At 42.8% G+C, this 12,439-nt stretch overlaps 2 protein-coding genes across 4 annotated transcripts in view; one reads left to right on the forward strand and one right to left on the reverse strand.

Moving 5' to 3' along the window:
• phactr3b (phosphatase and actin regulator 3b) overlaps positions 1-4,158 on the forward strand; it is a 42,584-nt gene extending 38,426 nt beyond the window's left edge. For all 3 annotated transcript variants that reach the window (XM_046384830.1, XM_046384831.1, XM_046384832.1), the window contains exons 9-13: positions 395-450; positions 1,863-1,924; positions 2,144-2,284; positions 3,037-3,113; positions 3,580-4,158. In XM_046384830.1, the coding sequence (XP_046240786.1) occupies positions 395-450; positions 1,863-1,924; positions 2,144-2,284; positions 3,037-3,113; positions 3,580-3,595 (352 nt within the window). In that variant the 3' untranslated portion in view covers positions 3,596-4,158. The remainder of the gene's footprint in view (positions 1-394; positions 451-1,862; positions 1,925-2,143; positions 2,285-3,036; positions 3,114-3,579) is intronic.
• A 2,106-nt stretch (positions 4,159-6,264) lies between these two features.
• On the reverse strand, positions 6,265-10,672 carry ppp1r3db (protein phosphatase 1, regulatory subunit 3Db). The gene has a single exon (XM_046384834.1). It carries the CDS (start codon positions 10,260-10,262, stop codon positions 9,282-9,284), a length of 981 nt encoding a protein of 326 aa, XP_046240790.1. The 5' UTR covers positions 10,263-10,672; the 3' UTR covers positions 6,265-9,281.
• Between the last annotated feature and the right edge of the window lie 1,767 nt (positions 10,673-12,439).

Raw genomic sequence — 12,439 nt, forward strand, 5'->3', positions numbered from 1 at the left:
CCGGGACTCCAACCAACGCTGCTCTCTCTAAACTTCCCGTCTGCTGGAACATTAAAGCCGCTTTTTTCCAGGAGGGGAACAAGGCTCTGCTTTTGCTTCTGTGAACTGGCTCTGTCGCGTGATATCGTACGCGCAGCCTGACTTTTTAGTTTCCCCGATGTGGAGCCTTGGATCCTCTAACACCAAAACAAGCCGCTGTGTGGACTCGAGGTGGGACGCGGTGTTTGCGCTTTGGATGTGCGGATCTCGGCGCGCCGCACACCGGCTCATGCATCCAAAGTGCTAGTAGTAGTGAAAAGACTGAAAAGACTTTGTGTCGGGGAGTTGGAGAAAGAGACCCCAGCAGCGCAGGAGTAAAGATGGTCCAAAACGTAATTCTGGTGTTTTTCCGCAGGAGACTGAGCCAGAGGCCGGCCGTGGAGGAGCTGGAGAGCCGGAACATCTTGAAGCGTGAGTAGTTCACATCTGGAAGACTGTAGAAAATTTAAGGCGTGATTTGAGTTTTGTTGGTTTAAAAAAAAGTGCCGATAGACTATTGTCATGTGAGCTGAGAGGGACTTCAAAATAAGACAATCACAGTATTTTTATTATGATTGTTATAATTGAAATTGGAGAGTATTATGTCGGTGTTGTTTTTTTCTTTGTTTGTTTGTTTTTTTTACTGCGTAAGAAGCCAAAAATCATTGATTGCCAATCAATTGTTTGGCGATAGAAAATAATCAGTTATTCAAATAATGAGTTAGTTTGGGCCATCAAGCCAAAGCTTACAACTTCTCAGATATGCGGATTTACTTCTATTTTTTATGTCATTGTCAAAGGAATATTTTTGTGCTTCAGACAACACAAGTCAACTGGAGACGTTACTTGTGCAGTTTGGTATTTTCCTGACCCAGTGACCATAAAGAATTGAGAAAGTTGGCGGCTCAGTATGCAGTTTGTTAGGTGCAGCCCTGCTTTTTTTTTCCATATTTGCAGAAGAATATTAAAAATACAAAAATCATGGGCAAATTACTTTTTATGTCCACTAAATGACACACCCCTGCCCACAAATCCTCAGAATCACCAGAATATTCCCCCAGCAAATAGTAGTCAGTCCACTGTAGTCCTTCTTGGGTGCTCTTGTATCTTCTACAAGTAGAACTGAACTCTTGTTTGAATCTCTAATGACTTCAGCTCCCCGCTGAAGCGATGACACTGTTTTATTCAGAGGAATAGCGTTACGTCTGTAGGGAGAAGGTGTCAGGTCGTAGCGCTTCACTCTGTGAAACCGGCCGTGCTGTCCTGACAACACAGAGCAATTATGAAACAGCCATGAGAGGAAGGAAATCCCGCTTCTGCGGCGAGCTGCGTCTCCCGGTGGAGACGGGACACCTGTGAGCTGAGAGCAGGGGTCAGCGATGAGACGGACAGCTGTCCTCTCTACACGGGAACGTGTGTTCAAGTTGAACACACCCCCTTTGCAACCAGGACACCAGTTCCTGAACCACAACCCCTTCATTCTTTTAGCCTCCCAAAAAAACAAACTAAAAGCAAATAGCAAATAATCAAATCATGAGAGAGATTAAAAATAAATGAAGTGACATCAAGCGATTTTTTTTTCCTCCTGGATCTGGAGATAAATCCTATCAGTGCTCTAATCTGCCTGTATCTCGCTCTCTAAGTCACATTCAACACTGATCCAGAGTGGAAGTCAGTCCACGAGTCCTGTCGTCAGCGCAGATTGTGAAGAGGTCTTTTGGTACAATGACTGATATTCCTTATCAAAGTGAATCCCGTTCGCATCATCACAGAAGTATAGTGATGGTAATTAAATGATTTTGACTTGCTTTTTGCTCATAATCTTTCATTTTTTGTGTCAACAGAAAGAAATGACCAGACAGAGCAGGATGAGAGGCGGGAAATCAAACAGCGGCTGAACAGGAAGGTAGGCGGCTGCAGTTTCCTTCAATTTCATCTATTTAATCCCGCATTTGGGCGACACACCAGCCCTCAGGGTGGACTGTCAACCAGCCAAAACAAAACCTTAATACCCCAACCTGCTGTTGTTTTTTTTTTTTTTTAATACTTAGTTCCTATCACCAATCTCTTCTGTGATTGAATGCATTGATAAGCTGATGAGCTGACAGTCTGACTTATTTTCCAGCTGAACCAGCGGCCCACAGTGGACGAGTTGCGGGACAGGAAGATCCTCATTCGTTTCAGCGACTACGTCGAAGTGGCCAAAGCTCAGGACTACGACAGGCGAGCTGACAAACCCTGGACCAGACTGTCAGCTGCTGACAAGGTAGCTGAAAAAAACCCATCTCAGATCAGCAACACTGGCCTTTTACATATCCAAATAGTGCAAGAATTTGATTCAGTGGCCATATTCTGCCATTTTTTTGTGAAACAGACCTGTGTTGACCTCTCTCCAGGTCTGTATTTTGGTCTCGTTAAAAATGGAGTCATAAAGTCTTACATTAAAAGTATAGAAATGTTTTGTATGTATTGTGGGTTGAAAGGAAACTCTTATGAAACTAAGAGGGCTTGTTGTCGGCGAGTCTCAGAAAAGAAGCTCCTCACCTCATAATAGCCAAACCATGAATGACCTTATATGAAGTTACTCCATCTGTCCATGTTCTGCCACTTATTGAGGTCCAGGTTACATGAATTTCACTGATGATATCTTGAGGGATTATTGTTAAAAGCTGCTGAGATCTACTGGAAGATGTGACATAATAATTAAAAATTCCAGGCCATGTTTTGCCTTCTGGGTTATCAACTTAACTTGGCGAATCCTGCCGAAATCCTCCCTCACAGTGGACATTTCAAATATAACCTAATGGCTGTCACAGACTTTGATAGTGATGCAGAAACGGGTTAATGCTGGCAGTGCCTTTTCTTTGACATCAAACCCAGTCAAGCTTACATAATCTGCACCTAAACAACAGATGCTTCTCCATTTTCCAAACATTTGAGCCTCACCACCTGAGCGACTGCACCGATGCACGAGGAGACACACCTGGGCTTACCCCTGTTGTTGCTTTTGTTCCTCAGGCAGCCATACGGAAGGAGCTGAACGAGTTCAAAAGTAATGAGATGGAGGTTCATTCTTCGAGCAAGCATCTGACAAGGTTAGCTTCAGCGTGTTTCATTATCTCCTATTTTTTTTTTTGCCCTTTATGACTGTTTTATTGTTCAAAGGCAATGTCCACAAGGGTCACTGTGACATTGTGCAGTATCTCACAGTTTCACATCAATGAGTGCACACCCTGCAGAGTGGCGCTTAATTTTAGCTGCAGCCAGGCCCCTTGAGATGAGCAAGTTGCACCCTTCTGCACCACCTCTAGGCTACAATAAATGTCCACATATATTTAGCTTACGTTTTACTTCTGTCAAGACTGTCTGTAGCTATAAAAAAATACCTGAATTAGCTGGGGTGGTGCTTACGCAAGACCCCGTTTTTGAGGAGAGGCCATTGGCTGCTTTTAAGAGCACTGTCCATTGGGCTAATAATAGGACGCTTGATTGATGAAACACTGGTATGTGAGTATTTTAGCCCGCGCTCACACTTTCCCCTCTTTTCCAAACCCTTTGCAGGTTCCACCGGCCTTAGCAAGGTTTCTTCTGTGAAGAGTTGCTGATATCTGGTTTTGTCAGTGAAGACCTTGCACGGAGTCTTCCAGCACCCTGGCCCACAGTCAGTGGGTGTCCTGGTATTTGTGTCCAGCGAACCTTGGAGGCTATGTCTCTAGAAACGGAGCTGCCGATAGACAGGCCGCATGCAGCAAGCTCTGTTTCTGCTCAGAGGAACGTGACCTTGTGACCTCTAACCCTCACTTCACCTTGTCAGAGGAACAGGAAGAATCAAGGTCATGTGTTTGCCATAGATAAGCGGAGACTTTTTTTTTTCTTTTTTGTAAACAGACTCTTTTGAATGACATCCTTTTTGATGCCACTGGGGGGGGGAAGATGTGCATGTGACCAAGTCGACCAGTCCCACTCAAGTATCAGTAGTCACATCCCCGAGCTGTGTCTGAGTCTCACTGATTCAGTCGATGATGATGATGTTTCATATCAACAGTGTAAACAGAAACCTTGTCTGTGTAGAAGACAAAAAAAACCCTTTGTAAGCACTATTTATTGTCTGCACAATACAGGTTTTCCATTTTTAACAAACTGTTTGTATGTCTTTTGTCCCATGTGATTTTGGTGTGCCATCATATTAAAATCATATTTTAATATGATGGCATCATAGAGGTATTTGATTTTTAAAATGTCTGGCAAAGGTCAGAATTAGCGCGATAACACTACTGAGTACATCATCGACAGGTTGTAATCTCTTCAGGTTTATCTCATCATTTTTGCATTGTGGTAAGCAGATAATAAAGTCAGAGCGAAGTTTACCATCAGATCAAGCAGCAATTCATTTTCAAATGCAATCAGTGACCTGTTTAATCTCAGCGTGCTGTGTGTTATGCTCTGACAAACGAGGACGGGCATTTGTGGTGTATTAAGCGAGTTAGTTAGGTTAAATCCCACCATGAATACACGTTCACCTGACTGCATTTGTCTAATTTGGAGTCAGTTGTTGATCTAATAATCATTTGTGCTGTTGTGTCAAACTGGCAGAGGAACAAAAATGAGAGAAACAAGCCATCATGTCTGTGATGTGGCTGTGCTTGTTATTCCCAGTCAAACACGTTAAAATGATACATTACATAGACAAAAGTAATGGGACATGTGACCAATACACCAGCAGCGACTTCAATGGCATCGCATTCTAAACACACAGACAGCTTTGCAGTTCTGACAGCTTCCACTCTTCTGTGAAGGCTTTCCACAACATGTTGGAGTGTTTCTGTGGGAATGTTCACCCATTCATGCAGTAGAGCATTTGTGAGGTCACACACTGATGTTGGACCAAAAGGCCTGGCTCACAGTCTCCGTTCCAGTTCATCCCAAAGGTGTTGGATGGGGTTGAGGTCAGGACTCTGTGTGGGCCAGTCAAGTTCTTCCACACCAAACTCATCCAACCATGTCTTTATGGAGCTTTGCTTTGTGCACTGGGGCACAGTCATGCTGGAATAGAAAAGTGTCTTCAACAAACTGTTGCCACAAAGTTGGAAGCATAGCATTGTCCAAAATGTCTTGGTATGCTGAAGCATTAAGATTTCCCTTCACTGGAAGTCAGGGGACTAACCCTGAAAAACAGCCTTAGATTGGATTACAAAGAGGTGTGTCCATATACTTTTGTCTATATAGTGCAGGTAGTGTATCTGCACGTGAAGTCACTGGAAAGCCTCTTAGAAAGTAGATTATTCTTACCTGATATTAAAATTAAAAAGAACAAAAAAAAAAAGGAAATGGGAGGAGCCCCGGCGTAGTAACATCTCTGTCGAGCACGTTCAGATTGGCAGGACTGTTTTTAGCTTCTTTTCTGACATCACCATGCATGCACTGTGAGTCACAGCCTCCATCCTGGCACTGGTAGAGAAACAGATGGCAGCTCCAGTTTAAATGACACTGTACTCCAGGACCGCTCACCGTCTGTAGTAATGAAACGAGCCGCTGCTGGCCGATGGCGGCTGCTCCGCTCCAGAACTGCCCAGTAACCTGTGGAGCAGCGTGGGAGGAACAAGGGGTGCTCTCGTGGGCGTGAAGGGGATGTCCTGACTTCCGGGTTTCCCTCAGATAGGTGAAGGCCAAGGGTAAACACACGCACACACACACACATTCGTACACTGAGCATATGTTCAGCAGTTTTTATCCAATTGTAAGTGTGATGGCTCAGAAATAGGCTTTGGATTTTTCTTTCCCATATATTCCTCAAAAACACTTTATTTTAGCAGCATTGCATCAGAACAATACATGACATCACTGTTACTCTCAGGGCACCCAGAGCGGTATTGGCTTTTTATTTTCTTTATACGAACAAAATGTTGTTTAAATATTCATGCGTGGAAATCAGTCATCCACTTGAGACTCAAAGTGAGGAAATATTACAAGTGAAGCAGTGCTTTTATTTAAAACTCACAGGCCATGATGGTGTTTTAATGATGTAACTCATAATTACTGGGATCCATAATCATGAATCAGTTTTTACATTTCAGTCCCCTGAGCAAACGTCACTATTGAGCGTCATGTTGACTCCTAATATGGTGGCCTCTTATATAACTACCGGCAATAAGCACAAGATGACAGTCCCAAAAAAAGGCACAGCACTGCGAGGCAACGTGGATGTCTGCCCCAACAAACACACTAGCATGACAGCTAAGACCGTAAATGAAGAACATCCATGCAAACGAGCACCACGCGAGAGCGATGAAACCCAGGCAGCCCCGAAGAACCGAGGGGGTGTTTGTTTATTTTTTTTCCTGGTGCAACTGTAAAAGGTTTAGAAGCAACGAGTACAGAAGGCAAACAAAAGCCGTGCAGCCTTGCACCATTTTGGCAGTTTGTTGCTTAATCCACTGTGCCTCACACTAAGTGCTACAGTGGAATAAGCCGTCGTCTCTGAAGCCAGTAATTACAAGAAACCTACAGAGGCCAAGTGCAAGAGACAACAACAGGGTTGCCAAGTTTGGAGTGCCCTCAGAACCCTGAACACAATGCGTTCTTCTTTGGGGAGTGTGACTGTGGAATAGACTGAGTACATCTGAAAAGACTGCAGGTACATGCACTTTGGCAGAATGCTCTCAGGAATCAGCGATGGGGTAATGAGGGCAAACCAGAACATCACAATCCACAGCCCTTTTATACAGTACAGTCATTTGTATCATGAGACTCATGTTGTGGCTTTAAAGGTTTCATACGCTTGACTTTAGGAGTGAATTAAGAAAGGCTCTGATGAAGAGGACTGGTATTTACGATGTGTTTTCATAAGGTTTCAAACAGGAAACTGCGAAAGCAAAACAAGTTCATGGATCTCAAATAGTAGAAGGTTCTTAAGAAAACAACGGTGGAGTGTGAAAAACTACATTTGCTCAAGTACTATACAAATTTGAGGTACTTAAATTTGGGTTACTTCTTCCTTTGTCCTCACTCTATTTGAAAAGTAATACTTTCTACTTTACTGCATTTGACAGCTGAAATTACTAGTTACGGCACTTTGCAGATCGTGACTTTGATATTAAACAACTAATTGACCAACAGCACATAAAGTAACTAAAAATACCTCTGACAGATACTATTCCATTGAATACAGGACTTCTGCTTGTGTTGGAGTATTTATACATTGCTGCTAGGCTGCTTTTACATAAGTAGAGGACCTGAATCCTCTGGAAACTCAAACAAAATACACACTGGTAAACAGCATACAGTGTTGACATGAAGGGTTTTAGATTTGAACAACGGCGCCATCTAGTGTCCCATGAGTGAATCATCTGACTGCTTGAAGTTGTCAGCGTTCGTGGAGTGAGTGTTGGTGCTGTAGCAGAGCAGCACTTCAGTCCCCAGTGTACATGCACATTTAACACCAGGAATGAGATTTGAATCAAAGTTCCCTGAACCTTAAACATTTTTTCTAACCCATAAATTGTAATTATAATCACTGATGTAAACAAATAATATCTTCAGAACCGTTTTCTTTTGTTTTTGTTTTTGGAGGCAGGCTTGACGTTTTGTTCACATTTGGATCACAGAGATACTTTACTTGGGTTTTGTCTAACTGATATATTATGAATTAAAGCTTGACTTGCTCAGTGATGTTTTGGCCGTTCAGATAGCTGCTATCATGTTTAAAGCATGCCATTCAGCTTCAACCACTAATGCAGATAGAAGCATGCTCTCCTATGAGCCAAATGTTGAAGCCTGCCAGATAGTTGTCTGGAGTCTGGCCTCTCATATCAGTGGAAACTTTTTGGTGAAAGGTCAGTGCGGTCTGTAATCTGAGGGGCCCGGTCAGAGTGCAACAGAGGTGCTAACACTGCTCCCTATAATCCTCCTCTGAAAACAAAACAAGCTCCTGAAGAATGAGGTCAAGCCCTCATGATCACAGCAGAAAATACACAGCAACAATAACAAGCTGCTCAGGTTACCAGCAGATCACTCAGCCTGCAAAGTTTTGTGAAAGTTCTGGGTTAAGATACAACAATGGAGTCTAAGTCAGACGGTCCAGCATTAAATTGGGTCACCAGACTTGCTAAACTGCTAAGTGAGCAAATTCTTTTGTAGCTCTACAGAGGTGGCAGGGATTTCATCTAAATAAAAGACCGGCAGGACCACAGAAATCCTTCCATGATTTGAAGCAGACTGGAATATTTTAAAGGGGCACTCCACACATTTTACACATGAAGTTCAGATGGGTCATTGCGGCTCCTGCTCAAAACTTTAAACATTCAACAAGAAAGCCAGTTTTAAACTGGAGGTGTAGGTGGTGGTGCTTCTGAGTTGCATTATGAGAAATCTGAGATCCTGTGGTTTTGGAGCTTGGCATGGCAGACACTTTTAACAGTGAACTTCAAATGTGTGGTGAAGCTGACATTGATAATATTTTACTGTATCCCTACTGATATATTATATCCAACCACAATTTTTAGAAGCTGTTTTGTAAGGCAAAATAATGTTGGCTTTATTGAAAACAGTTGTGCATTTTCTTGCGGATCCATTTTAACAATAGAAAAACAAAAATAACCCTTCATGTTATAATGTCCCCCTTTTTTTAAACCTACTTCCTTTCTTTGGCATTTGGTAGAAACCACTGTTAAATTAAATTATTAAATCAGTCAAGAAATTTATTAACTGCATCTTCCCCGTTTTAACTAAAGTCTTGGTATTCTCTAATGTTTCCCGCATTGTTGACCATTCTAGTCTCCGGTATTTCTGTGATGCTGAATGGTTAATTTGACTTTGATTGTATTCTAATCAAAGGTGGAGAGAGTAATCAGATCCTTTCTTTAGTAAAAAATATCAGTGCCTCAATGTCATACCTTATTGCAAGTAAAACTAAACTGCTTTTCAGGTATTAGTGCAGATGTATTATAATTTGTACATTGTTGGCTTGTTTATATGTAATAATACACATTTCATAAACTGACCATATATTCATAAACTGACTATGTATTTTGCATGTAAATGTGATGGGCAACTATAGTTGTCACACAACTATAGTGGATTAAAAAGTGCAATATTTGCCTCTGAAACATGTGGGGGAGAAATACAGTACAATGTGGTACCTCACACTGTAGAAACGTGTGGCTGCTTGAGCACTGCTTACAATAAGTGCTGCGGTCCTTTCTTCACAGCATTTTGCCTGTCACCCTATTAAATGTACGGTAACTGCAGCACCCCCGTGTGGTCACTCAGGTAAAATGCAGCATGCTGTCCTCACACTCCCTTGGCACAGTTACCTTGTAGCTGTGGCAGGATAGTTTGTAATTGCGTCCATTGTTGTTGTCCCAGTAATTAGATGCTTTTACAAGGTAGCAGATGGCAAATTCTAAAACAGCTCCTGGCTGCAAAATGAAGGGAGGAACGGGCAGACGAAATCTGAAGGTATCTGTTTCTGGAGCATCACACTCGGCACGGTACCCACTTGATACCCAGGATGCTCTTGTTTCTGTGAGAGTTCTCCAGTTTGTGAAAGAGTAGCGCACTGTGATCTCTTTCTCATAAGCTAAGTTAAGTACTCGTATGGTGCCTGTTATCCCCTGCTCTGAACACAGGACCTGCTCCAGACACACACTCTGACTGCAGAGGCGCTTCATGAAGTCCGGCTGAGCTCCCATGTTCTCAGGGAAACATGGTTTGAAGTAAGGCAGGGACAGCTCCAGTGACTTCCCGAAAGCCAGTTCGGAGCTCATCAGTAGCCTAAACATAACATGTTGGGGTATGAGTGGGTGCTCTTGAACTTTGAAGACTTTAACCTCCTCTAATTCGAGGCCCAGTGAATCCACAAAGCGTACCTGCAGGCTCCTAAGTCCCTTTTTCCTCTCTGTAGACAAAGGAAGAGACTGAGCTCGTCTCCTCATGATGGTTTTGGTTGGAGGATCGCTTGCTGAGCTCTGCTTTAAATTTAATTCATTTACTGAGGGAGGTCTTGGACCTGGAGGACGGATCCGCACTGGAGCTTTGGGGTGTTGAGGCTTGGGATCGTAAACGTCCCGAAGACGGATGGTTGTGATTTTGGTTTTAGATACACTACTAGAGCTGCTGACGAACTGAGGCTGGGTCCCACTCTTCTCACCAGAACCTCTTTGCTGCCATTTCTCACAAGCTCCGGCCATGTTCGTCACCTTAAACCCACCTTGAGAAACAAACCAAGCAATGCATAAACTGTACATGCAAATATCTTGTCGCAGTTACCAGGTTTCAGGGCAGAGCGCAATAATTTCACAAGAACATCAGCCAGTGCTTAAAATCAAAAGCAATGCAAATGTTGCTGCATGCTAGACATGTTCAACAAGGATCAAACCTTCAAAAAAGAGGCTTCTTGTGTTCTGGCGTTGAGCGTCTGAGCTGGCCTTTTGCATTGACTGTCCTTGCTGTTTGCAATAAAAGTTGCTACTAATCCAACTGCCACCAGATGACAGTCTGCTTCTGCCAACAAATGCCAATAACACTCACACAGAAAACCAAACACAAACACAGTCAATAAAGAAGCTATTGTAACCCACCAACAGCTGGTGATCCAGTAAGAAGACTTAATAAACAAGTGCCTGGGAAGCCATCAGTGACTGCAATGAAACGCAGATCCACCAAAACAAAATGTAATCTATGGCTCCCACCCTTTGAGCTGCAGCCCTTGACATATAACATGAGACCTTAACTGGGGATGGGAGGTGTAGAGTGAATATTTATAGCAGGTAGTGGTGGGTTGTGTCTGTTCTCTGGGAGATGACTTTCTTGCTTCTGTACAATTACTGACATAAAACCTGCCTGCAAACCACCATCTCTTGAGTTCCCAGAAAAATATGGAGTCAAAGGAGGGATTCTGTTGAGGAACAAGAAAATAAATGTGAAAGTAAAAGAATAATTATAATTATTTTATTTCCTGATTTGTATGTTTATTTCTTTTAATATTTATCCTATATTTAAAAAAAATTGGCATATAAATTACATTTTTGTATATTTAAAAAAATATTAGTCTTTTTTTAAATATATTTATTCTTTTTTTTTTTTATTTTCTTGTCCCTGTTGCCTTTGCTTTTCCTTGTTGAAGGCCTTAACCTTGAAGGGCCAACCTGTCAATCAACTGGCTTTGGACAGGCCTTTCAGTACAGCCCGCCTACTGTTCTCCTTCCAAAGTCCGTAATGAAAAGTCAAGTAAAGTCCATTTAAGTGCTGGGATGTGTTTGTTAAGGCTGTATGAGGAGGTGAACTGTGTGGGCTTGAGACAGTATCTCAGGGTTGACTGCTCCCCTGTACCCAGGGGTACATCCTAATGCATCCATGTCCCCTCACTTCAATCACCAAGTTTCCTTAAGTGGTGTTTGATAGATATTGTTTGTGTCAGAAGGAGGTCGCTTGACCGCTGGACTGGTGAACGGGGTGAACCGATTAAACTAAAGTACTCACATAATCAGTGTTGTGCCTGGCCGCGTTCAATGAACGGTCGTTTATGAACTCGTGCCCAGAGGTTGGAGAAGCGCCTTGAGATCGGAGGGTCGCTGCTTCGATTCCCCCACCGGACCGGCAGTAAAAATTTGGGTATGGTGGAGTGATTAATGCGAAAATAATCACCCCCCCCCCCCCCCCCCCCCCCCCTTTGCCGATTGTTGTGCCCTTGAGCAAGGCACTTAACCCCCAATTTGCATCCGGGTGCTTGATGAAGCCCGCTGCTCCTGTGTGTGTTTCACTGCATGTAATTTGCTGGGTGTCGCATGCGTGTTCAGCTAAGGATGGGTCAAATGCAGAAGACGAATTCAGTGTGTGTATGTAAAAATATATATACTGCCAATACCGCCAAAAGTGATTCTTCTTCTTCTTTGGGCTAACGTGAACTGAACTGTTTCCGCTTGATGAACGTTATTGTGAACGCGTTCATTCTGACGTTTGTGAACGGCGCTCTTTCGCAGTATAACTTCGTTCAAGAGTGTGCCAGATTTCCATAGAGCCTTCCGAGGGAAAACCCACGCTAAACACACCGTAAACATCACCCAACCTGGCAACAGCTGTCATACCTGTCGCACTAACAAATACGTCATCAAAATACGGAGCATGGACGACGGCTATGCTAGGTCTGACCGCTCAGACTGTACGGCGTTTGATACGAAGATGAATCTGACACTTAGTTTCAGTGTTAAAACTGATGAAATAACTGCTGTCTGCGGTTCTCTATGGACTGTGGCAATACATTTCACAAATAACAGCTCGGAGCGGCTTATTGAAGAAAAAAAAGACTATGAATTAATTCATTTTTGGAATCTCGAACTTAGTTCAAAAATTTTAATTATGAACTATGAAATGAACGGGTTCATTTTAAAATTTGTGAACTGAACTTTGAACTAGTTTCAACTTT

This window comes from Scatophagus argus, chromosome 3, assembly GCF_020382885.2.
Source record: "Scatophagus argus isolate fScaArg1 chromosome 3, fScaArg1.pri, whole genome shotgun sequence".
Taxonomy (NCBI): Eukaryota; Metazoa; Chordata; class Actinopteri; family Scatophagidae; genus Scatophagus; species Scatophagus argus.